Source organism: Colletotrichum godetiae (genome assembly GCF_030913485.1).
Source record: "Colletotrichum godetiae strain CBS 193.32 chromosome Unknown BDP55scaffold_71, whole genome shotgun sequence".
Classification (NCBI taxonomy): Eukaryota; Fungi; Ascomycota; class Sordariomycetes; order Glomerellales; family Glomerellaceae; genus Colletotrichum; species Colletotrichum godetiae.
In genome coordinates this window covers 63,589-81,200 of record NW_026851319.1, presented here as the reverse complement: position 1 = coordinate 81,200, position 17,612 = coordinate 63,589, and the positions used below count along the sequence as shown (strand labels likewise).

The following is a 17,612-nucleotide window of genomic DNA, read 5'->3' as shown; positions in this document are numbered from 1 at the left end:
GTGCGCGGATGGAAAGACGCAGATCTGACATGCCCGCATGAGCAGTGCGCTCTTATATTATCAGAAGATGAAGGAGATGAAGGGGGATAATACTAGCATTGGCTGTAGACGTGTGCGCAAGCTATCGCACTCGCTCTCCCCTCAACTTGGGAGAAGAGAGGTACATAGTTGGGAAGAGAGAAATAGAAACAGAGAGAGTGAGATCAAAGTCTCACCAGCATCTGCAGTTGGCGGTAGACCCGACTAGCAGGTGTGGTTATATGCCAAACAACTTCTGCCACAAATTATGAACCTAGATCCCTCATGCCCTGTACCTGACACCTCTTTTATCATTCCACCAAAACAGAGTGCGCACTCTCCCAACTTTTTGCGTTAATGAACAGGAGGGTTGCTCCTGAGTGATCATGAATCATGTGAGCATTCTGAGTTCGCACCTGAGGATGCAAGATGATGGATGGTACCTTAGCTCACACATCTTCATTCACGCAAAGTATCTTAGACACCAGTAAACACCATCTGGTGATCTCAGTCAAAAGAGGCACAGCAATTTCGTTATTGGCTTATTTTCCATTGCTCCTTTTATGACATGTTTCGCCGTGGCGCCTTTCAGGCTTGGCCAGAACATAAACATTGCATACGCACAACCCACTTTGCAGAGCCATATCTACCACCAAATCCAGGACGCCATTTGCTTGTTATAATTCCAAGCCCCAACACAACACCGACATGTGAGCACAAAGACAATACTCCGTCACCTGATTCGCGATGCGATAGTTGAGGACGAGAGCTAGGTTGTGTCGTGTCAGTCTTGGCTCCCGCAGGAGACGACAAAAGTATAAACCTTTCACAAGCAATAAATAGCATGCCCAGCACCTCCGTCTCTGAAATTGCTGGGCCATGCCCCTTGCTTCCTATGTCTTCTTTCTGTGTCGCAACTCGTCTGACGAGGGGGTCACTGCCCATGTTGTTGGACTCGCAACTGTCCGTTTCTACCACGGAGCCGACTGAGTGTCCATAAGGGGGCGCAATAAAGACACTCACTTTTTATGCGAATTACTCCCGACGAGGGTGTGAGGCCGCCTGCCTCCACGCCAAGTTTCTATCTCCAGGCACCTTGGCTAAGAGACAACAGACCTGCAATGCAGTCCATATCGCCCTTTTTGCTCGGGCTCACATCTGCGCCTCGCATGAAACTCTCCACCTCGTCCGAACCCTTTGCAGTAGGTGAGCTTGAGTTCTGCCCATCCTCGAATATGGTGACATATTTTCCGGATGCTCGGCGTCCCATGGCTGGCATCGTTCTGGCGCGGCTACTGCCAAATATGGCGGGACCAGGATGGTCCTGTAAAGTCCGTCCTGTTCTTCTCGCATTGTTTTTGGTGTCAACGATAGCAGGCAAGGGTCTTCGATCGTTGATTGGTGGCAACCGACGCATGTCGTCTTCGTCTTCGGGTCTCCAATTCTCCTTATCAGAATCACCCGATGGAGATATCAGCATATCCACCTTGACTTTGTCACCGAGGCCTTTTTCGTCACTCAGTTGAGATACGGACTCCTCGCCATCAGCGAGTGATGTTTGCATCCTGCCCATGCTTGAAGATGTCCGACAAAGCTTAGGCTTCTTAGCCTGTTGAGGCCGAGAAGCCGGCCTACTTGCAGGGCAGTTCCGTTTGGAGCTGTTGTTTTGAAGAACGCCGCTGGTTGAGCGGAGAAGGCTGATGGCAGCGACAGCAGAGCCATTAGACTCATCTTCAGCCTGTGTCGTGAGCTCGTCGCGAGAATCAGCGTCACAGCACAGTTCCCACGCATGAGCGTCACGAGATCTACCTCGTCCCAGCGTCGGCGGCAGCGAGTCAGTCAGGGCTGTTATGGGTGGCAGAGTTACGCTGGGGAGGGCACTGAGACTGCGCTGGAGCGGTCGAGCTATTCTGGGTTGAGGTAAGGCTGCCAAATCCGAAAACAGCTTCGTAGGCTGGAAGCGAGGGGGCGAGTTCTCATTTGAGACAAGCTCAGCTTTGCCTTCGAGCGAAAGCGACAATCGCACCTGTGATTGTTGCGACGATTGAGGAGAGGGTAAGGTGTGTGATCCATGTGCAGGCGGTGAGCAAGACGCAGGTGTACACAGATCGGATCTGCATGCCATGTTAGCACAAATGCTGCCAACAACGAATGGAGCGAACCATACTTAGGGGTCTCGTCAACGGTGCGGTTGAGCGTTGAAGGGGTTGAAAAGGCACTTGCTGGGTTCCAGTGGGATGATGTGAAGAACCCAACAGAGTTTGAAAAGGAGAATGAGCCTATTGAGTGAGGCTGAGACGAGGAAGCTGTGACTTGGGATAATGGCGTCTCCAAGGCCGTCGCCTCAGCACCGCCATTGAGAATGGACGGTGTTGCGTGTTGAGGCTGCTCCTCGGTCTCGTCTCCTCGCAAGCGCATAGGCTTGACTGGAGTCTCGGCAGACATAACAGTGTTGACGGGAGCAGTTTCTACCACTGGCGATGCCTTTTCTTCCGGGAGGGAAGAGGTGTAGGCTACCGGATCCGAAGAGAGTATCTGCATGCCACCGTAACGAAGAGCAGCAATCTCCTGGGCGGAGAGGGGCCGCGACTTGCGCCTGTCATTCTGTCGACGATTTTGGAACCATATCTACATGCCCGCGATCAGCACCAAGCGCGACGGTTGTCGTACCGGCAGAGTTATCAAATACCTGGACTTCCTTCTCGTTGAGGGAAACGCGCTTCACGATATCTAGGCGCGCTGCCTTGTCTGGTTTCGGGTTCGCAACATAGGCAGCCTCAAGGATCGACTTGTCTTTGGCACTAGACGAGACAAACGAGAATTAGTAGCTGCGGCACAAAACGCGTATCGACTGGGCCGAAAGCAATGACATACGCAGTTCTTTTTCTCTTTCCCTTGGGGTGACGCTCAGAATCGGTGTTTGACACGTCTGTCTTGACAGACGAGGATGGCGCGAAGTCGGGGGTTTCTGTGGCAGTAGCAACAGCCTGTCTCGTAGGAGTCTGGGCGGGTTGATCTGATCGGAAAGAGGATTCGCGTGGAGACGGGGAAGAAGAGGACGGTGGTGCTCCAACCAAGGCTTGGGAGGAGGTTTCGGAGACGGACATGGCGGCGGTTGAAGCTATGAGTAGTAAACGACAGTCATGACCTGGGGTCGATGCAATTGAACGAGTCGCGAACTGGAGACGATGGTAGCGAGCGTGCACTCAAGGAAGACTGGACGTGAACGAGACAGGCCTAACAATAGAGTGAATTGAAGATATTGGTAGGACTGCAGGCAAAACAAAGTTGGGAGGAGAGTAAAGTAGAGAGGAAGAATGACGAAGAGAGGCTCCCAGGAACGGACGAGGTGGGGAAGCGAGAGCGTCGAGACACACGAGGCGCGGTTATTCGTCGCAATTAAGGTCAGGTACGGTCCAGGTGAGAGTTGTGGTGCCTCCCACATGGGTTTTGGTGTTGAACACGGCGCGTCTGAGAACCCCAACTAGGCAAAGGCACTTACACGCTAGGGACGTGGATAGTGGAGTTGCAGATACCCGGCCAGGGTAAGGTACCTGAATAGGTACTGGACTTGGTCTGAATACCAGCTCAGTGCAGTGCTATATAATTCTCTCAAAATCACCAATGAGCAAATATTTATGGAAAATGTTGTCTGATCCATGAAAGAGTTGATTACAGTCGACACTGACGCGTTACACAAGTTGATTTGGATCGCATGTATGGTGTATTGGATTTGACTGAATCGCAAATTATGCCCATCTACCTGACCAGGCCTACCGGGGCAGGTACCACACAGCAGCGCGATCGCGGCACGGATCCGCAGACCCCACCGAGTCACCTCCACGTCTGTTTTTATGTGCTTTTCCTTGCAACAACGTTTGCGCATGAGCATCTGGCATGTTTCCATTCAACTTTCATAGTTGCCTCATATTCTCCATGGCCGGATGAATGCGGTGCAAACAGTCTGTAAGCCAGCCCATGCTCAGATTTATTTGTATTAAGAATGACATTCGCGAGCCATGGCTAGTACATGCACGTACTTTAGAACATTTCTTCATGTTGACTGACCCCAAGGTCTGTTATTCATTTGACTGCCCTGTGATCCAGGATGTGCGCGCTCAATGTACCTACCGGTAGCGTCAGCAAATTACCTTGGTACCTTCTCTAGCATAAGGTAAGGTAGTCTACGCATAAAAGGCTCGGACCAGTCACGTCGCGCGTCTGTTTTCAATTGGGAAATAAAACAAAAACAGTCTACTTTCCATCACCAGGGGCTACATACACCGACAAAAATGAGGACATATCATACCTTAATTACTTGCTGTCCACGTGAAAACTACAGGCACGAATCGACTCTCTTGGTCTGACCGTTGACGACCTGACCGATGGTCCATGAAGATCTCGAAATCTACCCGATCTCTTAACTTACCTCCCCAGTTTGGATTTCCTCCCCCGTTTAGTTTACCTTTGGTCAGGTGCCTCACCCAACAAATCTTACGAGTGCGCGTATGGCTAAACTCATGAACGAATTGTACCGAAAACGTGAGGCTAAGATTGGCCATATACTGCATTTGTGATGCTGCTCTTCGACGTTTCTACGTGCTATTGCGCGCGTGAGAACCGCCCCGGTTCTAGTTCGATACATGCTTTCGTTGGCAGTAAGACGCGAAAGGCAGCTCGTCGTCGCTTGTACGTGCACCCTTGGTATTTGACCCCAGACCATCACTCATCCGTGTACCCACCCTCCCGCATCTGACTGAGTCTGCTCGGGGACATGGGAGCCTGGGACGAATGCGAATTGGTGCTTGGAAGCTGGAACAACATACGGATACACTTGTGTATAGCAATCTTCTGTCCCATGAGAACATACGCCTACCTTACGGAGTACTTTTCCAGAAATCCAGCACACCCAATGGCACGCGTGGCAATGTGCATAGAAGCCGGGCTCAGCGAACGGATTCCCATTACAATCCATGTCCCCTTATGCCCCGCTAGCAGCTCTACCTTCTTCGGTCAGGCGGTTAGACGGTCAGACACCAAATATCCGTACTATCAGAGATTAACACCCAGCCACCCCCCGCCAAATGTACGACCAGACGCGTCACTGGATCCCAAATCTAGCACTGCTACCCCCAACTCGTAGGCGTCTGTCCTCGTTTGGTGAACCAAAAGCGCGTTGAGAGAGAAGAACAGGGGTATCCGTAATACATTAAGAGGAGGTTGGTGACTGTAATAGTGTACAAAACCCCCGTCCCTCGACCAGATATACTTACTAAGATCTGGTGCGGAAACAGTGCTTGCAGCCACAATACAGACCCACATGCGCAAGCAATCAAGCTCTCCTCTCAAGTTAAGCATTGGCTGGCAAGTCACTTCATACACTTAGGGTAATGTCTCAGCCAAGTGAAGTGTGTTCCGCTGAAAGCTCGATCAACAGGGGCTTCAATCGCAGATGTTGTTCGTTTCTGCGCTGCGTTGTTAGATGCCGAGTGGTGAACAGATTGCACAAAATGAGTTACTTTTCCGCCCTCGCCGAAACTCACTAAAAGGTACTCCGGAGTTCAGACCCTTAACTTTCCATCTGGGTACTGTACCTCATTCTTTCTTACTCGTAAACTGGGTCCGTTACATTACCATTCAAGCTACTGCTTATGCACTCTTCGAGATATCTTGAACTCACTTGTCATCTCTCATTTGAGTTGCATGTTGTGGTCAGGCGAGACTATGTTCTTGACCATTTCTCTACCTGCCTTTCCGGTCTCTCTCTCTCTCTCTCTCTCTCTCTCTCTCTCTCTCTCTCTCTCTCTCTCTCTCTCTTCATATCTGTCTGTCTGCCCGATCATGCCTAGCTAATCATTGAATTGCTATCTAATTGAATGCATTGCGCTGTCTGCCGAGGTACGCACACGCAAAGTAGAGAAGAGGACGAGCGGAACCCGAGACACCTTGGTGGAAATGTAAGGACTCAGTGTTCATCTTGTAAGGCGTCAAACTACTCAAAGTATGCTGGTCGTCTCCCAGCAAGTGTAAAACCCTCCACCCAGCTCCGAGTCTACCATACCGAACCGGCCGTGCCGTCTTCTATCATAATGACCGTGACCAGCTATAGCCGGTCTGCGCCAGAGAATATCGGTTCACGACGTCCTTTCAACCGTTCCACCGCGTTGGGATCATGTCCATGTCGCGTCTCTATATTTACAAGTCATCGTCCGAAAGTTCACCGGGCAGAGGCATGTTGGAAGCCTCAGCCATCTCCTGGCGGTACTGCTCGAGGAGCTTCTCGTCGACCTGGGCGGTGGGGGGAGCGAGAGCCGGTGCGGCAACGAATTCCTGTGGAGTAGTTAGCATTGAAAATTTCTGGGCAATAATCGGTGCAAATAGTCGGCCAGGGAGCTTACCAAGGCGGGGTTGCCGACAAGCTTGCGTGCAAGCCAGAGGAAAGGCTTCTCGAAGTTGTAGTTGGACTTGGCAGAGATATCGTAGTACTGGAGGTTCTTCTTGCGGTGGAAGGTAATGGTCTTGGCCTTGACCTTGCGCTCCTTCACGTCGACCTTGTTGCCGCAGAGAACAATGGGAATGTTCTCGCAAACGCGAACGAGATCACCTAGAAAGTCCTTGTCAGTCGGGCTGATCATTCAGGGTCAAGGGTATAGATTCGAGTCATGTCGATCCAATGGGTGCTACGTACGGTGCCAGTTGGGGACGTTCTTGTAGGTGATACGGGAGGTGACATCGAACATGATGATACCGCACTGGCCGTTGATGTAGTAACCATCACGGAGACCACCGAACTTCTCCTGGCCGGCGGTATCCCAGACGTCGAACTGAATCTGACCAAAGTTCTATGCGCACTGTTAGAGACCGGCGAACGATATTGCAGGAGGACCAAGCCGATTGGAAGGCACTTACCGTGCTGAAGCCGAGGGGGTGGACTTCGACACCAAGAGTGGCCATGTACTTCTTCTCGAACTCACCAGTCAAGTGACGCTTGACGAAGGTGGTCTACAGTGTTACGCATGGTTAGCAACGCGGTCAAAGGGAAGGGGGGAGCGGAGAGGAATCCCCGGGTCGAGGGGTCGATGTCGGCGAAAAAGGCAAACGCTGTTGTCGGGCGCAACCTCGACGAGGGCCATGGATGACGAAGGAGTATCATATTCACCTTTCCGGTACCGCCATCGCCGACAAGGACGAGCTTGAAGGTAGGAGTCTGGGTTTCGGCCATGTTTGCGATCGGTGAACGAATCGGTTCGGTGCGAGTGAATTGTAAACAAGCGGGGCTGATCGCGACGTTAGCAGCTGGCGCAAAGCAAAAGAAACCGAACAGATGGAGAGATTTGTCGAAGTGAAAGCGGAAATCAACGTCGGCAAGTGCGCGGGAAAGATGAAGGCGTACCGGAGAGAGGGATGGGTAGTGGGCTGTAAACTTTTCGACGTGTGGAAATCGTCACCGACTGATCGACTTTAGGGGGGGTTATGTTTTTGAGGATGGCGGGGGAGCTTGCAAGGAAGCCGTACTTCTTAAGCGAAAAATTCAGTCAGGCAGGCCAAAGTCGGGTAGGCACGATTGGGCTAGGCAAGGGTCACGTGCGGCGGTGTCTCGTCATAGCGGGGACCCCTTTGAATGGGCGGCGACAGGTGCTTTACTTTCCATTTGTTCTTTCCCCCGGACCGTTTCCATTTGGCCCATTGGGACTCCTCTGGTATCCTTGCCTCCTTCAGCAATAAGTTGGGTTTACTTCAGGCAAAGACAAAACCTTCGCTGGCGGACTGCTCTTGATATGTACCTAAGGTAAGGAACTCAGCGCAGGTTGGCGGCGAATGCATCCTCAGTCTTGTGCCTGTCATGAAAACTACCGAAGCTATTCTGAGGTCCGCTTTTTTGTCACTGCTTTGGGGACCCAGAGAGCGGCCTGGGCGGTCAATCCAGACATACAACATCTTTGTCATAGCCACCTCATACATTGCCAATCTTCTTTCATACCAGAACAGTCAATCAATATCTCCCATGTTCTGCTACCAACGCGATCCTCCGCCACACATCTCACAAATCCCCTCGTGTATTCCATTCAGGCCTCCATCTTCCGGTCAAAACCCCCATCAGGTTGCGACTTGCCTTGTAATCCAACTTCCTAGTTTGCCTATTTCCCAACCGTTGCCTGCTCGCCCATGGTAGTCAATATCTATCTGCCTAATGGTCCATCTACCTTGATGACCATTCCTTGGCTTACCTAAGGTTGGCACCTGCTCAGATCGTAGATGGACAACAAAGATGGAATGACATAATCATATCATCACGTGATGCGAACGACCATCCCGATCCGTTAGAGGCGGTCGCTCCGGAGTCCAGTATCCGGAAATCTGGGTACAATCATCAAACCGGGGATACCTCGGATAATGCTGCAGGGAAGGTCTACAAGAACGGGCTCGCTATCCGTGTTTCTCAGGAGGAACAGGCTGACATGACATACCGAAATGTTGCAACAAAAAGGTTCACAAAGTTGAGCCTTTGCCATCTCCCTCAGCATTCACACCGACGAGTTGCCTGTCTCCGTAGATCCATCAGAAGTTGCCTCGAGGTACCTGACCAGAATCCGAATGCAGTTCGCCCAACCAGGCAACTCGGTGTCATGAAGAAGTTACACAAGTCAGCCTCCAGCCTTGCAGAGGACTAAGGTATCGCGAATACGATTGGATGGCTTCTCAGCCGCACCTTCAGTCACAGCCCTGCTTCGAATTTGGACATCTAGTTCAGCTTCTTATGGAAGTTGCTTCTGGGCCGGGACCTTACAGTTCTGACTTGGACCTCTGTTGTTTCGTTCGATATGTCGAGCATCATATACCCAATGTGCTGCGTTTTCTGCTGACTGGCTGTGTGGCGGACTTAGACCTTGGCCCACAACTCTCCATTAGACATGCACTCGTCTCACCATATCTTCGCGGTCGACTCATCAGAGAGCTGGGCTTATACTCATTCAAACGTTGACCAGCGGAACTTCCCATGAATTTTCTGATGGCTCTGGCAGATCGTCTCGTGGCTGAAGTCAGCCCTACTCGCGTTTGTTCAACTTTGACTTTTTGTTCCCAAGTCTGTCAGCGACGGTAAGCAAGCCATGCCGGACATCGGCCTTCCTGTATCGCCGTGTATGCACAATAATGCACGCTTCGTTCCGAGGGATTCCACGGGAAGAAGACGGACTCGGCCCATGCTCGTCTGACCGAAGCCACCATTCACGCCGCCATGTCTTCTCGGAAGACCTGTCGATGAACGCTGCTCCTTCTCGAATAAAATATACATCATGGTCTTGGGATCTGTAAATCTCACTTCGTATGAGGTATCACAGTCGGCTAGTCAGCAATATCAGCCGAGTCTACTCTCCCTTCCCGCCGTCCTACCTGTTGCAATACCTAGCCGACTGGAAGGAGAAACCGAGTTAACATACGATCTGGGCCGTTGGCGAACCTGATTCTCGGATTCTGCTGGGAAATGTGGCTGAGAGGTGGCGCTCCTATAATGTGAAGCTACCCTTTTATGCTCGACGCCTACTGTGATGTGATCGGTCGGTGAGACACTTGCGTATTCAATCCGTGGCCAGGCCTAGGCCGGGAAAAACAATTAAACCAAGGGCTTGACACGATGGAATTTCGCGCCCGCCAGATATGTCCAGTCCGTCATCGATTATCGGGTGCCGGACAGATGAGACTAACAACGCGGGAGACACTGATGCCGCGCGGTATGGGCGGGTTGGCGGGCGGGTGGGCCAACCTTTCTCGATGATAACTTGAAAGTGATCAACGACACATGACCCGAGTCGGACCTGATTCCGTCTCAAAGACTCGGAGGTAAAGAAGTCGGCTCCCCTGGCTTGTCTCGGCGAACGCTTGGATAGCTTGGAAAGTAACAATCACCTTCACGGACGGTGATCGCCTCCTGGGCAGCGTCGCCGTTGCGGGTCCGAAGGAGGACAGAATCAATAATGTCTGAGACGCCCCCCCTGTAATGGCTTTGAGGTTACTATTGAGGGGAGTGAGGGAATTGGAGAAAGCTGCCGACCCGTTGATATTGGTGCTTTGTAGTGCTGGCGCTAAAACTCGCCAGTGATAGCTGACGATCCCCATCCGAATGCAGCCAGATGCTCATGAATCAGACCTTTACCAGCCATTCGTGTGTTTCTCTCCATCGACTGTTAATGCATTACTTAGTGCCAACGTCGATATTGGGGAGCGACCCCTCCATTATTGGAGAACGCTCACCTAGAGTTGCGATTGTGGCTTTTGAGTTCGTCGTTGGTTCAAAGCCATCTTTGTGTCGAACCGGTCAAGGTAGGCTCGCGATTGTGGGTTGTTCTGGGACTCTCTGCCATGCTTCCCCCCTTCGAGAGCCGGATGCGGTTCAGTGGCTATCGGGACTGGAATGCCTCATCGTTCCGAACAGACTACTGCACCGACGATATAGTCAGGAGTGAATCCCTCCCTGTGGAACCTTGCCTGTGCCCTTGGAGAGTTGGAAGCTTTTTGATCGCGAAAAAGAGAAAGAGTTTGAGGTTGGAAAAGGTATCGACAACATCACGTTTTTCGGCCTTCATAGTCTCAACATCGGCTTGGCGGGCATTTCGTCGTTGGCACCGCCGCGATGGCTCTGCCAGTCAGCGCGACAGCAGAGTGCTGGGTATGGTACTGCCTGGCGATGGGGGCGGTCATTATGAGATAGTGAGTAAATCATACTCGACATTTCCAGAAAAAACCAAGTCTTGTACTGATAGGCCAACCCAGTCAGTCACAGTACCTCGTCCGCAAGCGCAGATTCTTCGATAAGATTACTGTAGACGATATATTGATGGCCATCATAGTAGTAAGTTTCTTCGTCAATTATACCAGAGAAGCATCCCAGTCTACCCCCAGATCAGATCTTTATACACCGCTCACAAAGGATCTGATTTATCACGGACGAGCTGACTTGTAATATTCGTAGCTGATATACACGACTTCGATCTCCGCCCTGTATATCTACTTTAACATTGTTGCGTCAACCGACTTCGATGACCTCACTCTGGGCGAGTACGCTGCTGTTGGTCGTAGGATGGGAATCATGAACATTCTATCCGAAACTTCAATCCAAACAACACTTTGGGGTAATAAGTGTTGTTTACTGCTATTGTACAACCGCCTGACGTACGTATCTGGCCCTCTAAACTCTCGCTTATACAGCACAAGAACTCACCATTGGCAGTCTCTTTGGTCATTATCGAAAGACTTGGGTTAGCGTTGCAGCTTACACCGGGCTCGCATACGTCGCGGTCATCGTTTCACTATATGGAGGATGGTGTAGGCCGTTTTCTGACTACATGGAGCTCGAGCCAGAGAATAGTGAGTTCTCCTCACAGATGGAAGCTGGTTGCAACAAATCAGCTATCTCACGAATATAGCCTGGAGTATTGGAAGGAAGCTGACTCTTGTTGCTTCAGTGGAATGCTTAACATGGAAGAACTACAACATATTGCAAATCACGATGAACCTTTCGACAGATCTGGTGCTTCTTCTGATCCCGGTCACACTGATTAGTCGGTTAAAGATGAAAATAGGAAAGTACGTACATCCCTTTGCTTGTGTTGGACGATGGATTCCCCATCCGGGACAGAATCTGAATGCCAAACGACAATAATACTGCAGGAAACTTCTTCTCATCTGTCTTTTCAGCATGGGTGTATTCGTTGTGAGTCCCATCCCTCAAAGGCCTGTCCCTTCGCGCAAGTCTCTCCCTCCTAACTAACGTCCCTCCAACAGATGTTATGCGCAATCCTCACCAAGGTCGCTGTCTTCACCTACTCGACTGACCCCATCTGGTTCATGTGGTGCGTGCGCGAGACGAGCACCGCAATGCTAGTCGGCAACCTCGTCCTCGGCATGCCCATCCTCCGCGCCGCGTGGCGGTGCGTCTTCCCCCAGGGCAGGAACACGCCGCCGCGAGATGGGGAATCTTCTGCGGGCACGGGTGAGACGTACGCGACGTACAACACAGCGAAAAAAGTCTCTCGCGTCGGCTTGGACGCCTGGTCGTCCCCGGAGCAGCAGCACCACGGGGGTGGACCGTCTCAGTGGAACTCCCCTCCTGCCGCCAGGGTCGCGATCAGTAGCGTCTACACGGATTTTGAGCTTTACGGGAAGGCTAGGGCTAAAGATGAGACTAGGAGGTTATCAATGGGGCCGGAGGATGTGTGACGTGGAAAGAGGGTTGGCAGGGCAGACTCGACTGGATGCGAGGGTTGCTGCTTTATAATGTTTAATGTTTGTACTATGAGCGGATTCATCCTATAACACGGCGAGACGAGACGAGACGAACTTGTCTTTGGAATAGCCGCCTCGTGTTCACTGAGTACTCGACGAATGTTAATCATAACCCTCTTTCCCGATTGCACCAGGTAGTCTCGGCGATAAGTGCAGATCAGCGCAGTCTGTAGATACCTGCTAGCAGACTGTTGATAGACAGGGCTAATTCATCCTGGTAGTCCCGCGTGGACTGGATACTAGTCCTAGACACCCGTGGGGTTTCATTTGTTGGGTGACCGAAGACATTGGTGTTTCACAGCTTTTCGTTCGTCCTGAATTTGGGTCCCCGTGGGGCACCATTGCTCGAGTACATTCATTCCATCTGTAAGCATGGCATTTGTAGTTGTTTACGACCTGCTGAGTAACATGTGTCATTGAAGTTCACTTAGCTATCAGAAAGCTCTCAAATAGAGCAAAGCGAGGCAGAGGCTACAGAACACGAATGCTTGCCCCTGTTATGCCGCTGGAGTATCAGAAAGAGAAAATAGAACCAGCGAAGGCTCTAAATCCGCTCGCTCAATCATGACCAAAAAAGTACATACAACACCAGGTATTCGCTGGTCGTCACCGACCCAACTACTAATCCGGCCCTCATCCGCTTATCTATGGGAGAGCGGACGGGATCCCGAGTTTTCCGATGGGTATGGTCGTATGTGCTAGACCGAACGCATTGTGATATACAAGAAGGCCATGTAGAACTGCAGAGGAACAGTAGCCACCAGACTTGCAACAGCTTTCCAAAGTTTCCTCACTTCGCACATCTGGTACCAAGAGCTTACGCCTACTCACCATATACGAAACTCCGCGCCAGCTTGAAAACAGTAAATCTCTCGTAGATCGAAATGAGCTCATACGAACAGGGTAGCTTAGCTTACCCAAGGCGATACCCGCACCGCTATATTGTGGCTAGTGATGTTGGGCGCCGAGGCGCAGGTTCATATCTGCAGCTGGGATTAGGTATATCAGGCTATTAGCTAACGTCAGTGCTTCGCCGCGCCTCGGTCCTTATGGCACCTGTCATCCGCACTTGGGCAGAATGACATGCCTGTAGATTCATTTTGTGGTAGATCAATTCCTCTAAGTCCTTAATATTTCCTTAACAGTAACTTCACTGGATCTTAGGGTCTGGTAGGAACCTATTCGTGTACCTTGATTCCCACCAATCTCGCCCATGCGCAAACGTCGGCCAAACCGTTGCTGTCATCTCTCTTTAACCGTATTTTTGTACCCGAAACTACAATCTACCTTATCGCGACCCAACATCAACGTAATTTTCATGGTTTTCATTTTTTAGACCTATGATATTAAAGTTACCTGGTACGACTGCAGTGCTGGTTAAAGCTTGAAAAAGCCGACGTGCTTGAGCAGCAGATGTAGCTGCTACTGAACCGGGTCGACCGAAGCTTTAGGCATGGGCTTCTACCTCATCTCAGGCACTGAAGCACCCCAGGTCTGAGTGACTCTCACTGATCGAATTCTACATGGCGCAAGCAGACCACCAGATCTGAAATGATGCTTTTCGGCATGAAACTTCGCGCTCTATGCCGGCGAAATCATCAAGAACAATGCCTGCCTACTGTACATGAGGCGATGCCAAACCCTCTCTGGTCTCCCGCGGCTGAGGCGATCTATTCTTCTCTCACAAAGGTAAGATGTGACAGCCCAGCAAACCTCTACCACCCCAGTTACGTCTTGGTGTCAGTGTAAAGTGCAGCTCCTCCCGCGCCCCTTGGCCAAGTCGAGATACCCTGACCAAAACAGGTAGCTTTGTTTGATTAACATCACATGCGTACTCTTAAGAGTTGGGCAGTAGTCAACTTACACCTTCATTTCCTTGCACACATTCAGCCACCCTCTTGAGATTGTCGTGGTTTGACCTGTTGACGTACCCAAATACGCGGATTTGGTCATTCGGCTTCAGGCCAGCTGACTCGGCTGGGCTTCCTGGAACCACACTGTTGACCTTTGCGAATGGTTCCTCCAGCGGTTGAGATCCTGAATGATCTGCCAACGTGTTGGAAACCCCGGAGAGCGGGACGTCGGGTACCTCCTCTTCTTGCGAGCTGGCAAAGTGCTCATGGAGTTGTTTTTCAACCATGGCCATGAGGTTCTTATAGTCATTGCGGAGGTGGATGATGCGGGCTCTGGTAGTGCGCACTATTACGATCAGCAAAGTGCCAGGTCTCTGCCACCAGAGGAGAAACACCTTGAGCAATATCAAGGTCGGCTCTCGGAAAGCCATCTTGAGTTGTGAGAGGTGTATTCATGTCAACACCGTGCTGGCTCGCCAATCAGCTGAATGCTCGCTTCTCCATGTTCGTCTCCCAACGCTGAGACGGGGGGGTTCTTGAAATCACGAACAGAGTCGAGAACTGCACCCAGAGCTTTCAATTCGGCCTCCATGTTGTCCTTCTTCCTCTGCAGCTCGGCAAAGGAAAGGCGACCAAGGTTACCGTTCATCGGCGTGTTGCTTGCTGGGCCCGAGGGCACGGTTGGAGCGTGTATGTTATCCATCCTGAGGGGCAATCCCATCGTTGACCGGACGGACCGATAGAAATGCGAGGGAGGTTAAGTGCAATGAACGTTGGATTCCTGACTACCTGCAGTGATGGCAGACAACTTCGTTCATGTCCCCAGTATTTGGGCTGGAATCGATGTCGGTGGATCTTAACTTCAACCCTCTTGGTCGGGTGTTGCATCGACAATGGGAAGATGACATTGTAAGCCCCGCGCCATAAATAGGGTAGGTGCGCACCTCAGCGTCATGAGCACCTGCCTGGCTTAGGTGCTTGCCTTAAGTGCTCAAGGTATGGAAGGCAGGTAGCCGCCTGAGTGCCTCCACTCCCTGCGTGTCTGCCAGCACTGTGACTCCCTAAGGTTTCCGCTGACTAACTCACCAGACCTGGTTGGAGCTTCAGGCCACTGCTGGTACCTGAGGCACGACATCCGTTCCCACTGGAACCCGACGCGTTCCAGCGTCCTGGACCAGCGTCCTGGCCCAGCTTCGGCTCCGGCTCTAGGCTCAACCCCAGCCAGCTCCCGATCTTCTGCTAGACCGTCCTTAGATCGACGTCACAGCATCCATTTCTTCTTTCCTCCATCCTCTTATCCCATCGGCACCTTGCCTCTCCGACCATCATGGCGACCGGCGTCGACGCAAAGCTCCTGAGGTCTACCAAATTCCCTGCGGAATTCAATCAGAAGGTTGACATGCAAAAAGTCAACCTTCAGGTGATGAAAAAGCAAGAACCTCGTCATTCATTGTCACCCAATTGCTAATTGATCTCTTTTCAGGTGGATAGCCAGCAAGATTTCCGACATTCTGGGAAGCGAAGATGACGTTGTCATTGAGCTTTGTTTTAATCTGATTGAAGGGCCTCGTTTTGTCAGTGTTGTCTGTCTCGACCGATTCTCGCGCTTCGCTGCTGACTTCTATTTAGCCAGACATCAAGTCTCTTCAAATACAACTGACGGGTTTCTTGGATAAGGACACGGCGCCGTTCTGCAGGGAACTATGGAAACTGTTCCTGAGTGCCCAAACAAGCCCGCAGGGTGTGCCTAAAGAGCTACTCGAGGCTAAGAAGCTGGAATTGATACAAGAAAAGGTAGGAAACAGGTTCATCCAGAGCTAAGGACAGTAACTAACATATAGTAGATGGAAGCCGATCGTGCCGCAGACGAAGCACGACGCCGCCGAGGCGATGCCGACAGACGTCAACAAGATGGCCCTGTACCGAGGGACAGGGATCGCGGTGAGCGCGGCCGCGGCCGTGGTGGCGGGGATATGTGGCGTGGTCGCAACAGTGACAGGGACTACGACCAGAGAGGTAGACATGGAGGGCGGTTCGGCGGCAACAGGTCGCGCTCACCGGCTGCGAGGAATCGCGACCAGAGGGACAGAGGCTCGTTCCGTGGGTCCACTAGAGACAGCTACGTCCCTAGAGATCGCGGTCTCGGCGGTCGAGCATCTGGCCGCCGTCGCAACGAAAAGCGCTCTCCGTCTCCGGCGTCTGTCACCTCACGGTCACGCAGCTCCGAACGCAAGCGAGACTCGAGTCGTGGCCCACCCCCACCTCCCGCCCGACGAACTCGTCGAGAACGTAGCATATCCAGCCCCAGGCCTACAAGAAATCGATCGGTGTCGCCCAGAAGGAGTGAGGGTAACTATCGCGAATCACGAAGGAAGAGGAGATCGTCGCGAAGCCCTTCGACGCCCTCAACATCGCCCGATAAACGAGCAGCTGCAAAGCGCCGCAGATACTCATCCTCACGGAGTCGTTCACCAGTTCGCGATAGACGATCCCACAGTAGAGGCTCGAGTTCAGTCTCATCTCGAAGTTCCAGATCTCGCAGTCGTAGCTCTACGCGTCGAACCTCTCGGGGACGTGCGAGTCCGAGATCTCGAAGCAGCCCGCGGCATCGTCACGGTAGTAGCGTCCCCCGCTCTCCAAATCCCAGCGGTCGCGGTAAGACGGCTGATGACACGAATGAGACCGACCAAGAGAGCAGAAGAGGCCAGGGAGGGGATGAGGCAAAAGGAAGCAGTAGACGCAAGTCATAGCTTCGCCCCGTTGAGATCGGCTGATCACGTTAAGAGGTAATCCTGGAACTTCGTACCACTGGAACACAGGCCGATTCCTGTATCACATGATGATAGGTGGGTGGGGATTGTTGCAATGGTAGCTCACAAGTCAAACATGTCTTGCTAACAAGATATCGGCACTATGCAGATGCATTATTGCCAGGTCTTCCAGCGGCGATCATGAAGGCAGAATACCACAGCAGAAGGAGAAATAAGCCAGAGACGCTAAGCTCGCAATTTGCCTCATTCACAAACGGCTAAGGCTAATCGTCTAAGAAGTTTTTTCTGCATACCTTACACATACATACGAGTTCACTATTCAAGGGGGTGGAGGGTCTAAGGCGAAGCAATTCGCTTAATTTGGTACGTTACCTGTATCTTCTGGAGTCCCATAGACATAAGGCATCTAAGGTATTCTGCCTGCTGTTTCTGTGATAGCTGTGTAACGTTCCTTTGCCCGACAAAGTACCAAAGATGGCTTGACACGGCCATGATCGCAATTCTCTATTCCGTTCCTCTATGGGCACCGTTCCTGTTGGATCCAAAGTCAAGCACGGCCCTGGACACGGGGGAGATACCAGCAATGAAGGCGCCGTTTCAAGCTAGACAGTGATGATCGTCCCGACCAAAGTAGTCTGTAGTCTCCATAGAGATTTGTCTCCTGCAAGACAGATATAAAAAAAAATGA

General features: G+C 51.6%; 8 protein-coding genes across 8 annotated transcripts; 4 read left to right on the top strand and 4 right to left on the bottom strand.

The window, feature by feature from the left end:
* Nucleotides 1-764: 764 nt before the first annotated feature.
* Nucleotides 765-3,472, bottom strand: BDP55DRAFT_682097 (homeobox domain-containing protein). Its single transcript, XM_060576249.1, has 5 exons — nt 2,893-3,472; nt 2,708-2,819; nt 2,186-2,646; nt 1,042-2,132; nt 765-787 (listed from the first exon to the last, which is right to left on the bottom strand). Exons 1-4 carry the CDS (start codon nt 3,123-3,125, stop codon nt 1,100-1,102), a joined length of 1,839 nt encoding a protein of 612 aa, XP_060423356.1. The 5' UTR covers nt 3,126-3,472; the 3' UTR covers nt 765-787; nt 1,042-1,099.
* A 1,494-nt stretch (nt 3,473-4,966) lies between these two features.
* On the bottom strand, nt 4,967-5,833 carry BDP55DRAFT_682095 (uncharacterized protein). The gene is made up of 2 exons (XM_060576248.1): nt 5,538-5,833; nt 4,967-5,483 (listed from the first exon to the last, which is right to left on the bottom strand). Exon 2 carries the CDS (start codon nt 5,374-5,376, stop codon nt 5,071-5,073), a length of 306 nt encoding a protein of 101 aa, XP_060423355.1. The 5' UTR covers nt 5,377-5,483; nt 5,538-5,833; the 3' UTR covers nt 4,967-5,070.
* BDP55DRAFT_682090 (ras family protein) lies at nt 5,777-7,541 on the bottom strand. The gene is made up of 5 exons (XM_060576247.1): nt 7,178-7,541; nt 6,928-7,020; nt 6,707-6,860; nt 6,417-6,622; nt 5,777-6,348 (listed from the first exon to the last, which is right to left on the bottom strand). Exons 1-5 carry the CDS (start codon nt 7,238-7,240, stop codon nt 6,214-6,216), a joined length of 651 nt encoding a protein of 216 aa, XP_060423354.1. The 5' UTR covers nt 7,241-7,541; the 3' UTR covers nt 5,777-6,213.
* A 3,024-nt stretch (nt 7,542-10,565) lies between these two features.
* BDP55DRAFT_391212 (uncharacterized protein) lies at nt 10,566-12,369 on the top strand. Its single transcript, XM_060567221.1, has 7 exons — nt 10,566-10,725; nt 10,789-10,867; nt 10,988-11,187; nt 11,246-11,382; nt 11,481-11,601; nt 11,686-11,728; nt 11,800-12,369. Exons 1-7 carry the CDS (start codon nt 10,649-10,651, stop codon nt 12,232-12,234), a joined length of 1,092 nt encoding a protein of 363 aa, XP_060423353.1. The 5' UTR covers nt 10,566-10,648; the 3' UTR covers nt 12,235-12,369.
* A 482-nt stretch (nt 12,370-12,851) lies between these two features.
* BDP55DRAFT_564924 (uncharacterized protein) lies at nt 12,852-13,178 on the top strand (the record flags this gene model as incomplete). The annotated part of the gene is made up of 1 exon (XM_060570377.1): nt 12,852-13,178. A coding segment is annotated over one exon (327 nt), but the record flags the coding sequence as incomplete, so codon positions are not given.
* A 416-nt stretch (nt 13,179-13,594) lies between these two features.
* Nucleotides 13,595-15,152, bottom strand: BDP55DRAFT_682076 (putative 26S proteasome non-ATPase regulatory subunit 9). The gene is made up of 4 exons (XM_060576246.1): nt 14,704-15,152; nt 14,549-14,621; nt 14,165-14,499; nt 13,595-14,107 (listed from the first exon to the last, which is right to left on the bottom strand). The coding sequence occupies exons 1-4, from the start codon at nt 14,872-14,874 to the stop codon at nt 13,982-13,984; spliced, it is 705 nt and encodes a 234-aa protein (XP_060423351.1). The 5' UTR covers nt 14,875-15,152; the 3' UTR covers nt 13,595-13,981.
* A 328-nt stretch (nt 15,153-15,480) lies between these two features.
* Nucleotides 15,481-15,974, top strand: BDP55DRAFT_564788 (PWI domain-containing protein; the record flags this gene model as incomplete). Its single annotated transcript, XM_060570364.1, has 3 exons — nt 15,481-15,605; nt 15,637-15,727; nt 15,783-15,974. 3 exons carry the CDS (start codon nt 15,481-15,483, stop codon nt 15,972-15,974), a joined length of 408 nt encoding a protein of 135 aa, XP_060423350.1.
* Nucleotides 15,904-17,268, top strand: BDP55DRAFT_391193 (uncharacterized protein). Its single transcript, XM_060567220.1, has 3 exons — nt 15,904-15,947; nt 15,998-16,939; nt 17,073-17,268. The coding sequence occupies exons 2-3, from the start codon at nt 16,044-16,046 to the stop codon at nt 17,137-17,139; spliced, it is 963 nt and encodes a 320-aa protein (XP_060423349.1). The 5' UTR covers nt 15,904-15,947; nt 15,998-16,043; the 3' UTR covers nt 17,140-17,268.
* The last annotated feature ends 344 nt before the right edge of the window (nt 17,269-17,612 follow it).

What these genes read in the sequence shown, in the direction of transcription:
- BDP55DRAFT_682097 (XM_060576249.1), bottom strand. Translation starts at nt 3,125, where the DNA reads ATGTCCGTCTCCGAAACCTCCTCCCAAGCCTTGGTTGGAGCACCACCG. An exon ending in TCAACGAGAAGGAAGTCCAG is followed by an intron (nt 2,647 to 2,707) that starts GTATTTGATAAC and finishes GCGGGCATGTAG; the next exon opens with ATATGGTTCCAAAATCGTCG. An exon ending in ACCGTTGACGAGACCCCTAA is followed by an intron (nt 2,133 to 2,185) that starts GTATGGTTCGCT and finishes CATGGCATGCAG; the next exon opens with ATCCGATCTGTGTACACCTG.
- BDP55DRAFT_682095 (XM_060576248.1), bottom strand. Translation starts at nt 5,376, where the DNA reads ATGCTTAACTTGAGAGGAGAGCTTGATTGCTTGCGCATGTGGGTCTGT.
- BDP55DRAFT_682090 (XM_060576247.1), bottom strand. Translation starts at nt 7,240, where the DNA reads ATGGCCGAAACCCAGACTCCTACCTTCAAGCTCGTCCTTGTCGGCGAT. An exon ending in ACCCCCTCGGCTTCAGCACG is followed by an intron (nt 6,861 to 6,927) that starts GTAAGTGCCTTC and finishes CAGTGCGCATAG; the next exon opens with AACTTTGGTCAGATTCAGTT. An exon ending in TTGTCGGCAACCCCGCCTTG is followed by an intron (nt 6,349 to 6,416) that starts GTAAGCTCCCTG and finishes ACTACTCCACAG; the next exon opens with GAATTCGTTGCCGCACCGGC.
- BDP55DRAFT_391212 (XM_060567221.1), top strand. Translation starts at nt 10,649, where the DNA reads ATGGCTCTGCCAGTCAGCGCGACAGCAGAGTGCTGGGTATGGTACTGC. An exon ending in CTATTGTACAACCGCCTGAC is followed by an intron (nt 11,188 to 11,245) that starts GTACGTATCTGG and finishes CACCATTGGCAG; the next exon opens with TCTCTTTGGTCATTATCGAA. An exon ending in TCAGCATGGGTGTATTCGTT is followed by an intron (nt 11,729 to 11,799) that starts GTGAGTCCCATC and finishes TCCCTCCAACAG; the next exon opens with ATGTTATGCGCAATCCTCAC.
- BDP55DRAFT_682076 (XM_060576246.1), bottom strand. Translation starts at nt 14,874, where the DNA reads ATGGGATTGCCCCTCAGGATGGATAACATACACGCTCCAACCGTGCCC. An exon ending in CGACCTTGATATTGCTCAAG is followed by an intron (nt 14,500 to 14,548) that starts GTGTTTCTCCTC and finishes TGATCGTAATAG; the next exon opens with TGCGCACTACCAGAGCCCGC. An exon ending in GTGTGCAAGGAAATGAAGGT is followed by an intron (nt 14,108 to 14,164) that starts GTAAGTTGACTA and finishes AATCAAACAAAG; the next exon opens with CTACCTGTTTTGGTCAGGGT.
- BDP55DRAFT_391193 (XM_060567220.1), top strand. Translation starts at nt 16,044, where the DNA reads ATGCCGACAGACGTCAACAAGATGGCCCTGTACCGAGGGACAGGGATC. An exon ending in TCGGCTGATCACGTTAAGAG is followed by an intron (nt 16,940 to 17,072) that starts GTAATCCTGGAA and finishes GGCACTATGCAG; the next exon opens with ATGCATTATTGCCAGGTCTT.